The 22,194-nt window shown below is 35.1% G+C and overlaps 1 protein-coding gene across 2 annotated transcripts in view; it reads left to right on the forward strand.

The window, feature by feature from the left end:
• Positions 1-22,194, forward strand: part of frmd4bb (FERM domain containing 4Bb) — a 73,524-nt gene that overhangs the window by 5,916 nt on the left and 45,414 nt on the right. The window contains exon 1 of one of the 2 annotated variants that reach the window (XM_051096938.1): positions 18,566-18,618. The exons of the other annotated variant lie outside the window; for it this stretch is intronic. Within the exon in view, the coding sequence (XP_050952895.1) occupies positions 18,607-18,618 (12 nt within the window). The 5' untranslated portion in view covers positions 18,566-18,606. Of the gene's footprint in view, positions 1-18,565; positions 18,619-22,194 lie in introns of those variants that run through there. 2 annotated transcript variants of the gene reach the window in all.

A 22,194-nucleotide genomic window follows, 5' to 3' on the forward strand; every position in this document is an offset into this window, starting at 1 on the left:
ATTTGAACTCTGCCTGGTGTACTACGATCTGTCTAATAAAGATGTCGCATATGGATCCCACGTCTCCGGATCAGTCACTGACCACGTCACAGTTGTGTTACTGGATGTAATAATGAACATAGTGGTTGTCATTTACTCCCGACATCTGAGCCGCTGAAGATGCAGTGGATTACGTTTGTTTGTGAAGGGAATGCGCCTCCCAATCTACATAAATGCGTCTATGTTTTCAGGAATCATTTGTGATCCTGATTCACTTACAGCAGAACAGAGTATTAGGTTTTTTTTATGAATCTTTGCGATCGCCTTTCCTAATAATGTGCTAGTTAGCAAGTTTAGCAGCTAAATGCGGCTAAAGTAAACAGGCTCGTCACTCCACAGAGAGAAGAGAGGGGCGGGACGAGCAGAGCTCATTAACATTTAAAGCAGCCTCGACCAGAACAGGATGATTTTTGCAGAGCTGATTTTGACAAGGTAAAAAGGGTGTTGTTTTACACTACCATTGACAATTTTTAACCAAAGTATATTATAGACTTTTTGTTAAGACCTTAAAGAATCATATCAACTTGTAGAAAATGGGCATCCGATGACCCCTTTAAAGGAGTAGTTCACTTCCCGTTGTCATCCAAGATGTTCATTATCTTCATATAGTGGACTTCTATGGTGCCTGCGAGTTTGAACATCCAAAATGCAGTTTTTATGCAGCTTCAAAGGGCTCTAAACGATCCCAGCCGAGGAAGAAAGGTCTTATCTACTGAAATGATTAGTCTTTTTCCAAAAAAAACTTTGTAACCTCAAGTGCACGTCTTGTCTAGCTCTGCGATGCGCATGTGTACTCTATGTATTCCGGTTCATGACAGTTAGGGTAGGTCGAAAAACTCCCATCTCATTTTCTCCTCCAACTTCAAAATCATCCTGCATTGCTGTTTTACCTTTTTTTTTGTAAAGGGTGTTTGATCTTCTTTGCATGTTCACTGTGTGAACACTGGGTCGGTACTTCTGCAGCAATGTAGGACGATTTTAAAGTTGAAGTTAAAAATGAGATGGGAGTTTTTCGACATACCCTAACTGTATTGACCTGGATTACACAGAGTATGCATGCACAACGCAGAGCTAGACAAGACCTGCATTCGAGGTTAAAAAGTATACATATATATTTAGAAAATGACAGATTTCATTCTGTTTCATTAAATAAGACCCTAAATAAGACCCTTCTTCCTTGGCTGGGATCGTTTTAAGACCTTTAAAGCTGCATTTTGAATGTTCAAACTCATGGGCACCATAGCAGTCCACTATATGGAGATAATTCCTAAAATGTTTTCCTCACAAAACATAATTTCTTTACGACTGAAGAAAAAAGGCATGAACATTTTGGATGACAATGGGGTGAGTACATTATCTGTTCTTTAATGTTGTTATTAAAATATATCAGTGTTTTATGGGGATATATTTTTTTAATGTTAAATGAATCAAATTTTACAAGACTGTAGCCTAACACTCAACAGATGTGTTCAGAAAAATAATGAGCAGCATGTCTTCTACCTGAATCACTGAAAAAAAAAAAAATAGTAGAATTAAATTTCATTTTGCTAGCAAATTTGACAAACAATTACAAGAAATGTCAAGTAACACATTTAAACAGGAAATTTCTGTATTTCCTTGTAAAGCGAAAAACTGAAATTGTATTTCCTTGTTAAAAATACCCTGTTTTATTCATAATTTTGAAAAAAAAAAATGTTTACTATGTATTCGGCTTCTTAGGCAGCATCAGAATTGTTTTTGAACTTCATAAGTGACTCTACATAAGTAGCAACTCTTAAATAATCATAAACTTTTTTTTTAAGTAACATTTTTGTTTTTTTAATTATGGTTTTATGAGAATAACCCAGTAGCAAATCGTAGTTTATGGCTGTGATGTAAATGAAAGCAAGACAAAAAAAACAAGATGAAACTGTCCCTTCAGAATATCCCGTCCAAACTTCCTGTTTCAGAAGGAAATACTGTATACCAAAACAGGAAGGAAAACAGTTCATCAAGCCATTCATGGTGTGTTTAACATTCACTCACATGCATCACACAAATACTGAATAATAAACATTAATTGTTTTTCAAAGAGTCTGCAGTTAGCATGTTGCAAAGCTAACAGCGTGATCTCTAATGAGCTCCATTATTATTAGATTCTCTGCAGCACTTCATATAAAACACAGCATATGTAACCAACATTTTTCTCAATTCTTTAATGATTTATTTAATTGATTGCTTAATCTGTGAACACTCCACTACTGCCTGAGAATGTGCTTAAAATAGGCTATCTAGGTTTTAGACAACCTGATCTCACAAGTATTTGTTTTCATATTAATCTGAAAGCACCAACTTAAATCTAACATTAGAGATTATATAAAAACATGCAAATGAGTTTGCAGCTGATTCGTCATAAAATATTTATAAAATGTCATTAAACTGTGTAGGAACAAAGCTATTGTAAATTAAACCAGCATTTATGAAGGCTATAACATAAAAAAATAAGAGAAACAAACAATATAAATGTCAAATGTTGATCACAGGTTTCATAGATGAAGCAGCAGTGCAGTTGGCACATTTCCAGTGGTGCTGCCTTAATTTCTGAACAATGGCACCGTGGCCCATTGGAGTAATGAAATATTAACCATGTGAGTTCAAAGAGTCCTGCTGAAAAGTACATCTGTTGGGCACTTGATTGAGACACTTAACCCCTAAACAGCCTCTCAGGGGAGGTTATAACTCACTGCCTGTAGCCACACCACAACACCAGCAGTGTCCAGTGTGCCAGAAAGAAAGCAGTGGCTCCGTCTCAATATATCATGAACTGATTTGATGCCTATCACCTGCATGGACAGACATTTATGTCTTGATATTTTAGTTTCTTCTACACCTAGATTTGCTTGCTTGTACCAGAATTTTTGGGTGTTGTGTGTGGTTGCCACTGCATTGTTATGTGGTTGCTAGGGTGTTGTGGGTGGTTGCTAGGTGTTTGCTTACTGGCGTACCCCCAAGTCTCTGATATTTTAGTTTGTGTATGACTCAGGTCCCTCCCTAAATGTAACGTCTTTGGTTTTTTTGTCTTTCTTTTTTAACCATTGTATCATGCCAGCTTAAAAAAAAAATTCTGGTGGCTTAGTAAAGTTGTCCTATCTTCAGTAAGCCACACTTTCTGAGGTACCATTCAGGACAGTTTTGAGATAGGCAGCAAGCATGATAATCTAATGGATGCAGTTATAAAATATATATATATATATATATATATATATGTGTGTGTGTGTGTGTGTGTATATATATTCCAAACCCGTAAGACCTTTGTTCATCTTCAAAACACAAATTAAGATATTTTGGATAAAATCCGAGAGCTTTCTGACCCTGTACAGACAGCAACACACATGACACGTTCAAGGTAAAGGCCCAAAAAAGTAGTAAGGACATCATTAAAATAGTCCATGTGACATCAGTGGTTCAACCGAAATGTTATAAAGCTCTGAAAATACTTTTTGTGCACAAAGAAATTCAAAATAATGACTTTATATAACAATTTCTTCTACCTTTCTGGGCCTTGAATGTGTCAGTTGCATTGCTGTCTATGCAGGGTCAGAATATCTTGATTTGTGTTCAGAAGATGAATGAAGGTCTTGAGTTTGAGTAATTAATGACAGAATTTACCGATAATTTACAGAATTTGCAGATAATATAATATTATTACTTTAGTGTACTCAATTTTTTTTTTCTCTGATTATCTTCAGACTGGATTTTTGATAGACCAGACAATTTTTGTAAAGCACATCAACGAATTTAGCGAAGAAAGCTTCAAAATGGATGTTAGAATATAACTCCACAACACTTTGCATATTGTGACAAAACTTAGTACCTGTGCTATCAAGCATGACCTGATGGCAACTGCACAGTTTCAGCACAGCGCCACCTGCTGGTCGAGATATATGAAAAATTGACATTTTTGTTTAGAACTGTTTGGTGAAACAGCATAAGATTGATCCCTTTAGATTCAGTGCAGAATACAGAGTTGCACAATACCCAATTTATTGATATTGATATTTTTGTGTAAAATACTGTATTTTACGAAGTAATTGGTGTATTATTATGAAACTTGACAGGTGTCTTCAGCACCAGTCCCCGATCCAACCTATGAAGTTTTCAGTCAGCACCACATAGTGGTCATAAGATGCAAAAACATTTACAACAATCTCACCTGTTCCCTGGGTCCTACACAATCCAGTGGTATGTTTTTCACAAGATGGCCATCCCTGTTGAAAAATCCAGCATATGCTGGTTAGGTATTTTTTGATTCATGGCTGCTGATTTGAGCTAGTTTAAGATGGTCATGTGCTGGTCATGAGCTGGAGCTAGTTGCTTAGTACCATCTTAGGACAAGCACACACTGTTAAAAAAAAAAACACATACAATTTGTTGAGCCAACTTAAAATAATTTGTTACCCTGCAGACTTAAAATTTCATATTTGAGTTGACTAAACAAACTATTTGGTTTGTTGAACTTAAAAGCTGGGCTTGTTACCCAGCTGCCTTAAAATTTTAAGTTGAAAGAACCAGCTTAAACCAGCTCAAACCATGCTTCAAAACATACCTAACCAGCATATGCTGGATTTTTCAACAGGGATAATGTCTGTCAGGCATTTTGATGTAGGTCAAAAACTTTTTCTAACTCATTTCTAACTGGCAAAAGGTCATTAAAAGCTTTATGTAATCTCCAACCGTCAAAACCGTCAAGTCATCATCAAAAGATGAGGGAGTGATGCCAAGCTGGATCTGAGGCTGTTTCTGAAACGGTTTGGTATATTAACACCAAACTTTTCGTATGTCATTGTCACCCCACACTGACTACATCAGACCAATTTAGTGGCAGCTCCACTTTTTGGTCAACATTGATAAGCAATTATGTCACATTACAAGTGGGTTTTCATCTATTCTGCTTAAAGTCATCACCAGCTACTTTTAATTACTAATTGAAAAATGATCTGATGCTTCCCATAGTTGCTTAACTCCTGTTTGGGCTTAACCACTTAAACAATTGCTGCTTACAGCTATATATATATTTAGCTAACAATTCCTTAGTACACTTTAACCATTACAAAGACAATAGAAGTAATTCTGAAATTACATTTAAATGTATTTAAGTACTACTTAAAGGAGTCACCGGATGCAAAATTCACTTTTACATATTGTTTGAACATAAATGTGTGTTGGCAGTGTGTGCACACAACCACCTTATAATAACAAAAATCCACCCAGTGGTATTTTTAATCTCTATAAATAATATCCTCTTTTTCAAATCAGGCCATTCTCTGATTCTTGTCTGTTTGACATCACACAGACCAAGGCCACTCCCACGATAGTTGACTGACATGGCCGTCTTAGCTGAATGAGCTGTGATCTGTCCGCCATTGTTTTGATGCTGGAGCAAGGACGTAGACAAGAATGGCTCCTGAGCGATAGAGGTGTTGTGTTGTTGAATGCAATAATGAACATAGTAGTTGTCATTTACTCTCGACATCTGAGCTACTGAAAATGCAGTGGATTAAATTTGTTTTTGAAGGGAATGCGCCTCCCGATCTACATAAATGCATCTATGTTCGTGCGAACCATTCGTAATCCAGCTTCACCTACAGCAGAAGCAAGGATTTTTTCTGCAATTTGCAAATCGCCTTTCTTAATATTGTGCTAGTTAGCAAGTTTAAATTAGCATTAAATGCTCATTAGCATTTAAAGGGACATGCAACAAAACGTGTTGCTGTGTGCAAAGCTGATTTTGACAAGGTAAAAACGATGTTGTTTTACACTACCAGAAATTTTAACCAAAGTATGTTGTAGACTTTTCATTAAGGCAATAAAGAATCATATCAACTTGTGGAAAATGGACATCCGATGACTCCTTTAAGTGGCTTTTAAGTCAAGCTACTTGCTTTTCATTTGAATTTAAACCATAATACACTATAATGCATTTTCATTTAATTGCAATTAACATGCAGTTTAATATCTGAAAACATTGCATTCAGTTTGAAACAGTATATTCTTAGAGCTTGCTAGGGCTCACTAGGTATGAGGCACATTATCTTTCTACCGTAAAAGTCAGCTGAAAATAACAAAAGCCCCGAAAAGCTCAAGCTCTACAGGATGAACCGCAGAGCAGATAAATCTTGACGGACAACATGTCTAGGCTTTGTGTTGCAGCTCAGCAGCTGTAAAATGCTGCACATGTGCGCAGATACACTGTCAGCACAGGTTACAGATGCTCTGCTCGTGAATCGGTGACAAGCATGTCGTAGGTTCATTTACAGCTTGAGTGGTTTCTGTCTCTCTCCTCCCGCGGGTACTGCAGTCCAGCTCTGCTGCGTCCACTGCAGAACTAGTGCACTTCCTTTGTGAGATCTCTGCATGATGCTGCTGTGGAGCTGTTCCTCTCTGATACCAGACCAGCGTCAGATGCGTTTGAACAATGAGATCACAACTTAAAATAAACACAATTACTGGAACACCTTACTTACACTAATGCCTTAGCATACTAATTTTAGTCTAACCATTACCAGAAATTTCCATGGTAAATTTCACCAAAGTGTTTTAGTTTCTATGGCAAGTAAATAGATAGATATATAGATTTTACAGATTTTTATAGATATATATATATTACCAAAATAAGACGGATTATACAAAATGCATGATCTTTTTTTATTCCATTCGAAAGTTTACATACGCTTGATTCTTCATACTGTGTTGTTACCTGAATGATCCACAGTTGTGTGTGTTTTGTTTTTTTTAGTGATAGTTGTTCATGAGTCCCTTGTTTGTCTGAACAGTTAAACTGCCCGCTGTACTTCAGAAAAATCCTTCAGGTCCCACAAATTCTTTGTTTTTTCAGCATTTCTGTGTATTAGAACCTTTTCCAACAATGACTGTATGATTTTGAGATCCATCTTTTCACACCGAGGACAACTGAGGGACTCATATACAACTATTACAGAAGGTTCAAACACTCACTGATGCTTCAGAAGGAAACACAATGCATTGGGGTGAAAACTTTTTGAATTTGAAGATCAGGGTAAATTTAACTTATTTTGTCTTGTGGGAAAAATGTAAGCATCTTCTGTAGCTTCTGAAGGGCAGTACTAAATGAAGAAAATATAGGCAAAATAAGCCTAAACCCTTCATTCTGTTCAAAAGTTTACACTGTATAGTGTACAGATGACATAACATACACATGGCATAACATGAAAATAATTCTCCAATAATTTTAATATTGATACATCCCAGTTTTGTTATTAAAAATAGCTTTCATTAACTGAAATAAAGCTAAAATAAAATTATATAATTTTTTATATAATTATGTTATTTTGGTAGGTAACTGAAATAAATTTACTTTAAAGTACTACAATAAAAACTGAAATAAAAATAAATCCATATTTTTCCCATAAGGGGAAAAAATAAATAAAATTAAATAAAATTCCCTTGATATGCTGACGTGCTTGATACGCCCCACAACCACCCTACAATGATAAAAATCAACCCACTCTAGGGATGGCCGATATCTTATTGTTTGCGATATACCGGTAACATTTTCTCCACGATAAGAATTAGTCTTCCCGCGATAATAACGATAATGACGAAGTCTAGTTGCTGACATATTTCTGTGTGCGACAGTGTGGAGTGACATGCTGAAGCCGGACGTCAATCTAGTATATCATTAAATGAGGAGCTACAATCTGAAACTGGTTTGGTCAAAACTGTGCAGTGCGACAAAAATCGCTCTGAGCCTTGAATAACATTAACTGTGCAATGCCGTTTTGCATGTGTTTGAGCCTGTTTACAAACCTTTGTCCAACAAAGATATCATTTACTGGCATGCTTTTTCTCCAAATTAACTTCATAACATAATCGAGTGTTTGAAATAACCTTTTGTGATCAGACGTAGTTTCATATCACAGAATGAAGAAGAAATCGTACTATTTTATAGTATTGTAAAGGTTATGTCGATTAGCATTGCATTATAAATATACTTTACCCTTATAAAAATACCCAAGATTGCTTAAAGAACACAGACAAACCATATATTGTAGCAATCGGATGTTTATTGTCTTCAGGTTTCCTCAGTTAAAATTTCTCTATCTGCATTTTATTCAGCTAAAGTGATAACTGGATTAGAGATTCCTGAAGTGTTGTCAGTACTATTACTTCTGCTATAATGCATATGTGGAGTTTCTGCGCAAGGGCGCCCTCTGGCTTCCTAATCAGAAAGAGCTTTATTGGCCAAGTGTGTTTTACACACAAGGAATTCATTTTGGTGTTAGGAGCTTCCAGTACAGAAAGTACAAACAATTTAATTTACATTCCAGTGAATTAAACAGTCATTACATTACGTGTGTACTCAGTAATGCTCACAACACCCTATTTTGGGTAAAAATAGGAAAGATAATACTTTTCTCTAAAGAAACAGGATTTCGTTATCGCAATAAATACCAGAAATTATCGTGATAAATTTTTAAGCCCATATCACCCACTCCTTTATTTTTTAATCTCCATTAAACCAAATAAGTCTCTTTAGACCTGCTGTTTTGATTCTCAAAGCAGTGTGATGTCACACTGTTTAGGCCCCGCCCACGGCCGCTGACTGACAGTCCTGCATTGCCATAGTTTCCACCCTCAGCCATTTGTGTTTGGTTGTACACTGTCCTCCATTTTCACAGTGCTTGAGTAGCTGTACCATTGAATTACTATCATACATTGAATTAGGATTGTGTGTTTACACAGAGGTTTTTGGTGAGGTGTTAGGGTGTCGCATGATTCACAGGCATACACACTTCAGCACTCAGATTGAAACTGAATTAAGATCCAGAGGAGCTCTTTACACTTTATATTCTGTGATCATCATAGGTGTCCAACTCAGAGTCCTGAAGTGTATCCAGCACTGAATGGAAGGTCAGAGGTCGTGACCGAGCACTTGAGGAAACCAGAGAGTGATAGAGAGAGAGAGAGGCAGAAGTGAAGAGAAAGAGTGTGACACACACACACACGCACATACACTGAACCATAAGAATTCAACACAACGGCAGCTCTGTTAGAGAGATTCTCTTCAGAATTGGTTTTGCGGTAAACATGAGGTGCAGTAACTGTGTATGACAAGCACTTGATTGTTTGAGAGAGAGTGTCCTGTGTGAATGAGAATGTTTACAGGGATGTAGACTGACAGGAAGACATTGTTTTGGCCAGAAGGAAAGTGTTCCTTTGTTTAAAAGCAGAGACTTGATAACCCTTGCAACGGGCTGTCATCACGTGTATCTGTGCCATGAGTTCATGACCTGGGAAACAGGAACGGAGGGTTAGGTATATTTGTAAAATGAAGGAACCAAATGCATTTTTTTTCAGTCAGAATGAGTGTTATTTTAGTTTAAACTGAGATGCTAGTACAGTTTTACAGTTATTAATATTTTGAATTAGTTTGTGTGTGTATAGTTTGTTTGTATTTTTTATTAAAATGTTACTATTTTTTGTTGTCATTTTGTCATTTTTTAAATTTATTTATTTTTTAAAAATATGCAAATATAGTTTTCATTATTTATTCTTTTTTTTTTTCGTTCAGTTTTAGTTTTAGTAATTTTAATACATTAAACTAAATGAAATAGGAGATTTTGTCTTGGCTAGCTGAAATAAAATAAGTTAAAGTTATATAAAATTATATAAAATTTTCCAAGTAATATTCATGACATGATGTTTAATAAATATACAAAGATAGAAATATTATTTGTTTATTATTTATTTGTTTAAATTGTATTTTAAGTAATAGTCAAAGTAAAATTAAAATGTAATAAAAATTAAATAATAAATAATGAAATAAAAACAAACAAACAAAACAATATTTTTGGTAAAATTTTAACAAAAGTATTTTAGATTAGAATATAGTTTACACAAATGTGACCCTGGACCACAAAACATTAAGTACGGGTATATGTGTAGCAATAGCCAACAATACATTGTCAAAACTGTCAATACAATGGGTCAAAATTATCAATTTTTCTTTTATTCCAAAAATGATTAGGATAAGTAAAAATCATTTTGCATGAAGATATTTTCTAAATTTCTTACCGTAAATATATAAAAACTTAATTTTTGATTAGTAATATGCATTGCTAAGAACTTCATTTGAACAACTTTAAAGACGATTTTCTCAATTTTTTTTTTTTTCAACTTTCAGGTTCCAGATTTTCAAATAGTTGTATCTCAGCAAAATATTGTCCTATCCTAATAAACCATACACCAGTGGAAAGCTTATTTAATCTAAATTTTCGAAAATTGACCCTAATGACTAGTTAAGTGGACCAGGGTCACAAGTGTGTTGAAAGAATAATTAATAGATTTATTAATGAGCTGTAATTATTAATCAGAATCAAAAATTAAATGTTGGTTCTTATTTATTTATTTAGTAGTTTTTTATGTTTCTTGAAACAAAAACAAAAAAAAAGTCTTGAATTCTACTGCATGTTGATTTCATATCATACACTGACCAAAATTATAAACGCAACACTTTTGTTTTTGCCCCCATTTTTCATGAGCTGAACTCGAAGATCTAAGACTTTTTCTATGTACCCAAAAGCCTATTTCTCAGGTTGTTGATTGTTGCCAATGTTGCTCCACTCCTCTTCAATGGCTGTGCGAAGTTGCTGAATATTGGCAGGAACTGGAACATGCTGTCGTATACGCCAATCCAGAGCATCCCATACATGCTCAATGGGTGACATGGAATGTTTTCAGCTTCCAGGAATTGTGTACAGATCCTTGCAACATGGGTCCATGCATTATCATGCTGCAACATGAGGTGATGGTCATGGATGAATGACACAACAATGGGCCTCAGGATCTCGTCATGGTATCTCTGTGCATTCAAAATGCCATCAATAAAATGCACCTGTGTTCGTTGTCCATAACATACACCTGCCCATACCATAACCCCACTGCCACCATGGGCCACTCGATCCACAACGTTGACATCAGCAAACCGCTCACCCACACAACGCCATACACGCTGTCTGCCATCTGCCCTGTACAGTAAAAAAACGGGATTCATCCGTGAAGAGAACACCTCTCCAAAGTGGCAGACGCCATTGAATTTGAGCATTTGCCCACTTAAGTCGGTTACGACGATACACTGCAATCAGGTCGGGACCCCAAAGAGGATGACAAGCATGCAGATGAGCTTCCCTGAGACGGTTTCTGACAGTTTGTGCAGAAATTCTTTGGTTATGCAAACCGATTGTTGCAGCGGCTGTCCGGGTGGCTGGTCTCAGACGATCTTGGAGGTGAAGATGCTGGATGTGGAGGTCCTGGGCTGGTGTGGTTACACGTGGTCTGTGGTTGTGTGGCCGGTTGGATGTACTGCCAAATCCTCTGAAATGCCTTTGAAGACAGCTTATGTTAGAGAAATGAACATTCAATTCATGGGCAACAGCTCTGGTGGACATTCCTGCAGTCAGCATGCCAATTGCACACTCCCTCAAAACTTGCGACATCTGTGGCATTGTGCTGTGTGATAAAACTGCACATTTTAGAGTGGCCTTTTATTGTGGCCAGACTAAGGCACTCCTGTGCAATAATCATGCTGTCTAATCAGTATCCTGATATGCCACACCTGTGAGGTGGATGGATTATCTTGGCAAAGGAGAAGTGCTCACTAACACAGATTTAGACAGATTTGTGAACAATATTTGAGAGAAATAGGCTTTTTGTGTACATAGAAAAAGTATGTATATATATGTATATGTATATGTATATGTATATTTTTTTATAAAACGGAACTGAATATTCTCATTATTATTATTATTATTATTATTATTATTATTTCCTTTATTTAGCCAGGAGAGACTCACTGAGATAATTAAAATCTCTTCTTCCAGAGAGATCTGGTCAAGACTAGTCAAGATTTTAGATATGCAGTTGCACATTTAGCCTTGATCTCTAGCCTGATTTGGACTGAAGAAGAGTACGTTCAGAGCATAAAAAGAGCATGTTCAGAGTGTGACAGAACGCTGCGTCTCTGCTCGTATCCGGATAGACTGTGACACAAGTGCTGTTCAATTATTCATCATATGGAGTAAACAGAGATACGCTGAACACAGACTGGGACGGGGTTTGATAACAACTCCCGCTTGAGTTCACTCAGACGCGATGCCCAGCGCAAATCAAACACTGAACCCACGCAAGGCCTGCAGAGATGCAGAGTGCTCTGTCCTGGCAGATTCCTGGAAATGCTCTGAATGCAATGGAGTCTTGTGGTGCGGAGATTAATTTTCTGGGTGTTTTAACTGTTTTGTCGTGGTAAGGCATAACAGCGTAATTCAAGCCATTACGAATGTGGAAACACATTCAGTGTGGCTTCTCATGCAAACATGGGCGTGCCATAGTCATTTCATACTGTTTGCCAAGCGTTCCTGAAGTGGCCATATAGACAGGCAGTATTCTAGAGATTGATGTTGATGTGGCCATAATAGTGACCAAAGTCCTCATTTACTGAAGCGTTTTGTTTGTAAAATCCTGTTTGTTTTACAGAGATGTCATAGTGCCATTTTTAGTATCATTTACTCTATTCATATCTTGTCATTGAAGGATTTATGCAAATGTTTAAAGTGAGGTACTCTGATATCTCACACCATAAACTAACTGTACTCAATGTGCGCTTGTAGTGTACTTTAATCTTAAAAAAAAAAAAACTGTACTTGAAGATAATATAATATTAATGAAATGAAAGGCCACTTATGTGAATTTAAGAAAGATACTTATTATAGAAATAAAACAGATTTATTGTAAGTATGAACTTAATGAAATGTTTTCAGGCACTTAACGCAATTGTAATTAAATGAAAATGTGTTTAAGACTGAATTTGTACTAAATGCAAATAGCTGGACTTTACAGTGTTTTTGACTAACTTAAAGGGACAGTTTACACAAAAATGAAAATTAATCAATGATTTACTCACCCTCAAACCATCCTAGGTGTATTTTTTTTTTTCCCTTCAGACAAATGCAAACTGAGTTATATTAAAAACTGTTCCAAGCTTTATACACTGCAAAAATGCTTTTCTTACTAAGATTTTTTGTCTTGTTTCCAACCAAAATATCTAAATTTTTTTAAATCGAGACAGATTTTCACAATTAAAGTGCATTAAGTACAAAATTAGTTCCAATTTATGAGACTTTAAGTGTACCAGTTTAGTATACTAAAAGTACAGTTGCAGGCTATTCTTATTAAGTGCATAATTTGTACATTTATGTAGTATACTTTTAAATACATTTTATTTTTCACTAGGGCAGTTTTTTTACATATAGTTTCAAGACTTTAAGTACACTATAATTGCACATTCAATGCAATTAAACACTCTAGCAAGAGAAACCAAGTATTTAAGTTAAAATATCCAAATGCCTTTTTAAATGCACAATTGAACGAATTTGAAATATAACATTTTGAGCATTTTAAAGCTACATTTATGATAGAGCTGTTGTCAGATTTAATTGCTGTTGCAACCTGTTATGAAAACAATTCTGACAGGACATTTTGCTCTTTTCCTATTCAAGTAGATGGAGCTGCACTAGACTGTCTATCACTGTAGCAGTTAAAGAAGTAGTCTGTACATATTAGATGCTGTAGAGTTGTACAGTGGTGTTTTTGATAGTGGGGCCTAATCTGCAGGCTGTTTATTTGGTAACTTCAGTGAATCTAAGTGCACAGGTGGCTATTAGATGAACAGTTCCATCAGCAGTGCCTTACACCCTTCCTCTCTAAAAGAAGGGCTTTAATCCATGCCATCATTGTTCAAGTAATTAAACAGTTTAATATCATCATCTTTTAAAGCTGAGTCTCAAATAATTTACTTTTTTTTTCCTTTAGATTGTGTATGTGACAAAGGCAAAACCCAACAGAACAGACTGAAAGATGTACTTTTAGAACCTTCATCCTTCAGGAGAGTTGCTTCACTTATTGGTCCCATCAGTGACTTGTCTTTTCAGTCTATAAATGGCTTTAGATGTTTCTCCACTGGGAAACCTGTAAGTTAACTCAACTAAATTAGGTTTCTTTTGTTAATAAGCAGGAGAGCTCTGCTCAGTGTGGCAGATTAAAGGACAAAAGGGTTTTGTTAGAGGCTTTACGTGGATTTACTGGAGTCTGGGGGTCGTCTGCCCTACTCAGGACAGACAGTTTAAATGTGGCTTTTTAACTTTACACAGCCCGAGGGTCTTGTCTTGTGTGCCCTCCCCTGTGGCACACACACACACACACATATGCTGTGTGACAGTGGATTGTAGAGACATGGGGTTTTTCCAGGCAATGCATGACTCATTCATCACATTTTGTTTTACTTTATCCCTCACAGTATCTGACGTTTATGCTTTAAAACAAATTAATATAATCAGCCAGTGGAACAACAAATACTCAAGATACATTCCTGCAGTTATACTATTGCATGCGTTATTAAATGTTTTAATGTTGTGATTCATACTGGCACTGGTTGGTTTGGTTAATGGCTTATTAATCTTTTTTCGAGATGCTTATTAAGAAAATGAAAAAATACTTCAAAAACCAAAGCTGCTGAAAATGTGGGTGTAACTGTTGTGCTTTATTGAGTTAAAGGATAAAAATCCATGTTTCATTTCCAAAATTAAATCTACATTTATTGGCGTCTCACATTAGCATGTCACTAATGTGATTGTATTGAGCTTTTAGTCACCAACCACATGCTGAGAAAGAGACTGTCAGTCCTCTCTTTATTACAGCCTACTGAGGAGAAAACCCAGAGAAATTACTTAGTTTTTTTAATTTCAGTTTTATTTACTTATTATTCACTGTGTGGTGTCTTGAATTCAGTCATCACAGATGAGAATTATTATATACAGTTTCCTCAATTGCTAACAGACTATAAATGATGCATTTGGCCCAGTTTCCCGAACTATTCATTTTGTTCTCAAAACAAAAACACATTTCTCAAAACACATTTCACCTGTTTTCACACATTCTAATGTCCTCAATGTTTTCTCCCAAACTCGACACAAAATGCCCTCATTTTATGCAGGATTAAAGGCACAATATGTACGTTTTTTTTTTTGTTGTTGTTGTTGTTGTTGTTGTTTTTTTTTTAAATTAAGTATTGGAAAAACCACTAGAACAGTATTATATATATATTGCAGACTTGTGTACTTACATTATCCCAGATGTTTCGAAGAATGTTTAAATCCAGAGAAATAAGCAATTTTAACTAGTGTAATGGACCGTATCCTTGCGTCAGCTGCCAGTGACGTCACACACCCTAAATTTTTGCAATTTTATTTTGTAGAAAACAAAAGACATTAGACAGGTGACGAAAATACAGAGTAGCATTATAACAGAACTTTCAACACACTCAGATGTATCTTGTATGATAAAACAGCACTGTTTTACCTCACATACGCATGACAGGAAGAAGCGGAAGCGCTCGACTGTGGCATAATAAAAGCTCTGCCGCTTTCGAGCCGTGTATCGCACTCGTCCTCCATTAGCAATCGCTCCAACATCCACGTCTCACTTCCACGACTTTTAGCCCCACCCTGCTTCATACTACAGTGACTTTAATAAGTCTTTAATACATCAGCTCATCCATGGACATGATTTCTGCCCGAGTCCCGTTGGATTGCAATGGCTGTGAGGATGAAGACAACAACTCCCATGATTGCACACTCAATCACAGCATCATCAAACTACGCTTTTGGTTCTTATTTATTTTGAATATACGCTATCTAGTGGCAAAAACTTACATTGTGCAATTAACCAAGTTCTCATTCAGACAACACAAGTATACAATATAAGTACCTTAAAGGGTGAAGAATGAAATTCTGTCATTAATTACACATCCACATGTCGTTCCAAACCTGCAAACCCATCGTTCATCTTCAGGACACAAATTAAAGGAGAACACCACTTCCAGAACAACAATTCACAAATAATTTACTCACCCCCTTGTCATCCAAGATGTTCATGTCGTTCTGTCTTCAGTCATGAAGAAATTATGGTTTTTGAGGAAAGCATTTCAGGATTTTTCTCCACATAATGGCCCCGATTTTGAACTTCCAAAATGTAGTTTAAATGCAGCTTTAAAGGGCTCTAAACGATCCCAGCTGAGGAAGAAGGGTCTGTCAATTTTTTTGGAAGCACAAAAGCTTGTGTAGCACAGACTCTGGGATGTGCGTTGACTATGCTACACACTATTGAATCATGTTGAAAGGTCACATGGAACTATAGACCCAGTGTTTACAAAGCAAATGCGCAAAGACTAAGAAAGTGCAAGTAAGTTTGTAAACGCTGTTTACAAACAAAAGGGTACAACAATGTCCTCCTCTCAAGTTGTAGGAGAAAATAAGATGGAGTTTTTCGCCATACTCAGTACACAGACGATGAACTTACACGTGATTTGTAGTAGTGATGGGAAGTTCGGATCATTTTACCGACTCAGACCTTTGAGTCTCGTTCAGCAAAATGAACAAATCTTTTTTCGAGTCATTTCGTTCATTTTAGCAAAATATAATTAAAATGTTACGTGTTACTTCCCTAACACATCTACTGCTTACACAAACGTTGATCACACTACAAACAAGACAAAACTGTAATGCAAGTTTTGACAAGTTTTCGGGTTTGAGTCATTTGTTCATCACGTGACAGCCCCATAACATGAACGAACGACTCGAAAACCCAGAAGACTTGAAACAGGTGAACTAATTCCAGTACAGAACCTAATAGGATGCTGCGCATGACCAAGGAGACTCAAAATAAAAGAATTGTTCAAGAACGACCCATTACTAATTCATAGCATCGTGGACGTGCATCCCAGAGCCTGTGCTACACGAGCTTTTGTGCTGAAAAAGTATACAAATTTTTATTTTTTTAAAAAATGACTGATTGTTTCTCTAGATAATTTAAACTACATTTAAACTACATTTTGGAAGTTCAAATCGGGGCACCAATGAAGTCCATTATATGCAGAAAAATCCTGAAATGCTTTTCTCAAAATTTTTTTTACGACTGAAGACAGAAGACTGAAGACATGAACATCTTGGATGACAAGGGGGTGAGTAAATTGTTTGTAAATTGTTGTTCTGGAAGTGGACTTCTCCTTTAAGATATTTTTGATGAAATCCGAGAGCTTTCAGACCCTGCATAGACAACAACACCTATGACACAAAAACGTAGTAAGAACTATAGGGCTGCACGATAAATTTTAATGAAATCGCAATCGCGATTAGGCAGAAGCTACGATTGTCAAGCATATATTTCAGTGAAGCACGGTTCTGTGATCAGCAGTAAATCTTCATCCGAAGGCCAGAGGGCGCTTTTATGCGAAAACTCAGACTACGCCCAAAAAAGAAACTGCAGCTGAATAAACGGAAGATTTAACTGCTTTCACTGATTCAACGTGACCAATAAACACACAAGTACAACAATATATGCTTTATCTGAGTTATTATTATATTATAAAGTATATTTATAATGCAATGCCTTTATCATTGCTTAGAATGCTATGAAATATGTTGTGTGCCTTATTCTGTGTAAAAAGCCACACCACCACAGAAGGATTTATTTCTAACACTTGACTGACGTTATGAAGTGAGTTTGGATTAAAAACATGTTATTAAATGTGGTATTTTCACAGCTTTCAGATGTACTACCTACATAGAGCAGTAGTTCACTGAGAAGCTACGCAAACAGCTGTCATTATCGCAAATGATTTCTCCGATTTCATAACTGCGCAATAATATTGTCTGCAATTTTTTTCCGTAACCTATCAGTGAACTACGGCTCTGTGTAATTGCTGCGCCATCTGAAAGCAGGTGATGGAGATTTACTGCTGATTACAGAACTGGCTTTACTGACAAAATTTGCATGGAAATCGCATTCGCAGCCCTAGTAAGAACATAGTTAAAACAGCCCATGTGACATCAGTGGTTCAACTGTAATGTTATGAAGCTACGAGAATACCTTTTGCGCACAAAGAAAACAAAAATTATGACTAATGTTGTGAGTCTTGAACGTGTCAGTTGTGATGCAGTTTATGCAGTCAGAAAGTTCTAGGATTTCATTAAAAATATCTTAATTTGTGATGAACAAAGGTCTTACGGGTTTGGAACGACATGAGGGTAATTAATTAATGACTTAAGGATTTTCATTTTTGGGTAAACTATCTCTTTAAGCATCACAATATGAGCTCAAATAGCACACATTTACCTTGTGTAAACATTATGTAGCAAAACTTATGTCAGACAGGTTAGAATCTCAGGATAATATAAACAAGAGCATGGATGATTATGTGCTTTGGAAAATGAATCCTAGTGGTCCTAGGCTCTATCCTACTTCAGAATAGAGACTTTCACTATTTGGTGTACAGTAAACACTGTAGCACATGTTTACGCTTGCAAACTCATAACAGTTTAACTGATTTGAAGCCAAGTGCTTCATATATGTACTGCATTTTTGCAGAACTGATAGACGACTGTCTAGGGGAGATAAAGAAGATCTTCTGTCAGAAGACTACTGTAAGAAAGGCTCTATATGGCAAATAAGGTAATTGTCAATACTCTAATGCAATTTGACAGAATATGCTAATTATGTTTAATTATTTATTTACTTAGACTGTAATTGTCAGTACACTGCATTGTGGTGCATATACAAAGTTCATATTTGATTCTTTGGTTTGATCTTTTCTAGTGCTTTTCATCTACTGTAAGATTTTTTTACAGATGCAATGAGAACAATCTATTTTTAAAGCTTATTTCTGAATTTCACTGTATCTGCACCCCTCTGTTTATGTTGTATACTGTACAGTATTACAGTGTTACAGTATTGATTCCTGATTCCCAAAATGAAGTTTTTGTAAGAGTGTTTAAAAAAAACATCATTAGTGTTCTCTAGGCAGCGAAGAAGTGTGTGAATTTGTGAGGTTTGTGTGTCATCTGAGGCCAAATATTAGATTTGGACAAATGAGAATGTGTTTTTGACTAAAAGATTTGATTTTGACTTTAAAGTTTGAGGTTTGTTGGTGTTTAGTTTTGAAATTGTATTTATAGTTGTTAATTGTGTGTTCACCCTATAATATAATATAATATAATGTAATATAATATAATATAATATAATATAATCAGTGTTGGGGAAAGTTATTTTTAAAATAAATGCATTATAATTTTGCGTTACTCCTTAGAAAGTAACTAATTACACTACTTAGTTACTTTTTACGGAAAGTGTTGCATTACGTGTTTTGTGTTTATTTTTAAATCTGGGCGGGGCTTGCTTGTTTGTTTTAATATAAAAAGTTATATTTTTGGCAAATGTAAAAGCCTGTTCACACCAAAAGCCTCAGGCTGAAGGAAAAGTAAATTCACGTCTGTACAGCAGAATGCAGAAGACGAAAGTTAAACAATAAAATAATAATAACAAATGTTAGTCATTTTTGCATATTAATATGATTGAATTGCATCATCGAAGGTCAGCAGCAAAGACGTTGGTTAACAAATTGGAATTAAATACATAAAGGATATTTGTATTATTTAACATATTTACTTATTGTAGGTTTGTGTCATATTCTGAGTTGCATTTAGCTGTTTTTATTCATTTTGAGTAAACCTGAATCTGTTTTGTTTTGTTTTTTGATGATTAAATGCATGTTCACATTTTTTCTAGAACTAAAATAAAAGCTTACTCCTGATTTCTCTCAATATCAATCAATAAATGGTGGAAAAAAGTAACTCTGTTTATTTTCTTGTAAATTAAAAACTAATGTTTTACTTTACTAGTTACCTGAAAAAGTAATATTATTACATAACTTGCGTTATTGATTTTCCTTTTATGCCAAAAATCATTAGGATATTATGTAAATTTCCCACCGTAAATATATCAAAGCTTATTTACTCAGCTTTTAGATGATGTATAGAAGTTTACATTTATGACTGGTTTTGTGGTCCAGGGTCACATATAATATAATATAATATAATATAATGTAATATAATATGTGACCCTGGACCACAATACCAGTCATAAGTAGCACAGGTATAATTGTAGCAATAGCCAATAAAACATTGTATGGGTCAAAATTATCAATTTTTATTTTATGCCAAAAATAAAGTAAAGATCATGTTCCATTAAGATATTTTGTAAATTTTCTACTGTAAATATATCAAAACTTAATTTTTGATTAGTAATATGCATTGCTAAGAAGTTAATTTGGACAACTTTAAAGGCGATTTTGTCAATTTCTAGATTTTCTCAATATTCTTCAGATTCCAGATTTTCCAATAGTTGTATCTCAGTCAAATATTATCCTATCTCAGTTAAAAAATAACCCTTATGACTGGTTTTGTGGTTGTGGATCAAATAATATAATATAATAATAGAATAGAATAGAATAGAATAGAATAGAATAGAATAGAATAATATTATGTGGCCTATATTTTTTTTTCTTTACATACAAAAGCTGATATATTTATTTTAAATTATTTTACACTTTTATTAAGCAAGGGTGCATGAAATTGTTCAAAAGTAACAATAAAGACCTTTGAAAAGTAAAATAAATAAATTAATAAATTGTTAATTTACAAGTGTTACAAAAGATTAATTTCAAATAAATAAGTCATCAAAGAATCCTAAAAAAAAAAAAAAATCAGTTTTCCACAAACATATGAAGCAGTACAGCTGTTTTCAACATTGATAATAATCAGAAATGCTTCTTGAACAACAAATCAGCATATTATTATTTCTGAAGGATCATGTGACGCTGAATACTGCAGCAAAGATGCTGACAATTCAGCTTTGATCACAAGAATAAATTACATCTTAAAATATATTACAATAGAAAACTGTTATTTTAAATTGTAATAATATCCTGCCGTTTTGACTGTATTTTTGCAATACATGAGTCACAGGCAACAGATATTACAGCATGGCTGGCAGATGACAGGACAGGGTTGACATGCTGAGTAAATTGAATGTGAAATGCTCTGCCATCTGCTGGCAGCAACAGTAATTACAACATGCCAAGATGCCTGACAGGATATGAGCTCTGAACCGCTTATAAATAGCAGATTGCAATGCCATAGATAAACATCTAATATCTGTCATGGCAAATATCATCCGCGCTTTCAAAACCCTCGCAGGTTTATCTTCACAAGCAGTGGTTTTTATTTGAACGGGCTCACTGCGACGAGTGGTTTCAAGCTGTCGTGAGTCATACTTTTATGCTGCCGAAAACCAATAAAGATGCAATAGCTGAAGTGAAGAGGTGAAAGTTATTACTAAAATAGATTTTCTACTTTTTCTACAGTTGCTTAAAAAGAATATATAATTGACCAGGACCATTTTCTCTCAAACAAACCCAAATAATGAAGATTGCTTTAGGATGTTGGGGACAGTCAGAGCAGATCTTGATGGCTAGATTATAAAGCTGTTGAACGGCTGTTGATTGGGGTGTTAATTGTCGCGGAGGCGTAATGCTGGTCACGTGATTATAGCAGGAGGGTTAAAGAGGATGTCTATTAAACACAGGCCTATGGGTTTGATAACTCCACTCTGAAGCTGATCTCTTACTCTGCTTGTCAGACTGACACGCTCTAAATATCTGAAGTTTTGCCTGGTAGATGATGAAATGAGTGAAAAAATCTCAGTCATTAACACTGAAGGAGGGACCATATCTGTGATGCAGTGACAACATCACAGAAACTGAAACTGTCCCTTTAGGCTAGTGCTTTTCAGCCCTGCTGTTATCCAAAATAATAGTCAAAGGCTCCCTCATAGGCAATATCAGGTATTGCTGTAACAGTATTTCTGCTAGAATTATGACAAAACTGCTTGATAATGAACTGTTTTTTGTTTGTTTGTTTTTTTGGAAAAAAACGTTTAAGATGCATTTAATAATTAAGATGCATTTCATAATAATTGAAAATGATTTGATATAATAATAAAATAAGGACAAAATGTTGAGAAAAAATATTTAATATTATTTAGTATTATAATAAACAAAAACATTTAATTCCATAATCACAGATACATTTTTTTTTCACTGATTATCAAAAGTTATTTATTAAACACACTTTATTTATTTATTTATTTATTTATTTGATAAGGTTTTGATACATTAAGAAAATAAGGACA

This window comes from Labeo rohita, chromosome 23 (assembly GCF_022985175.1).
Source record: "Labeo rohita strain BAU-BD-2019 chromosome 23, IGBB_LRoh.1.0, whole genome shotgun sequence".
Taxonomy (NCBI): Eukaryota; Metazoa; Chordata; class Actinopteri; order Cypriniformes; family Cyprinidae; genus Labeo; species Labeo rohita.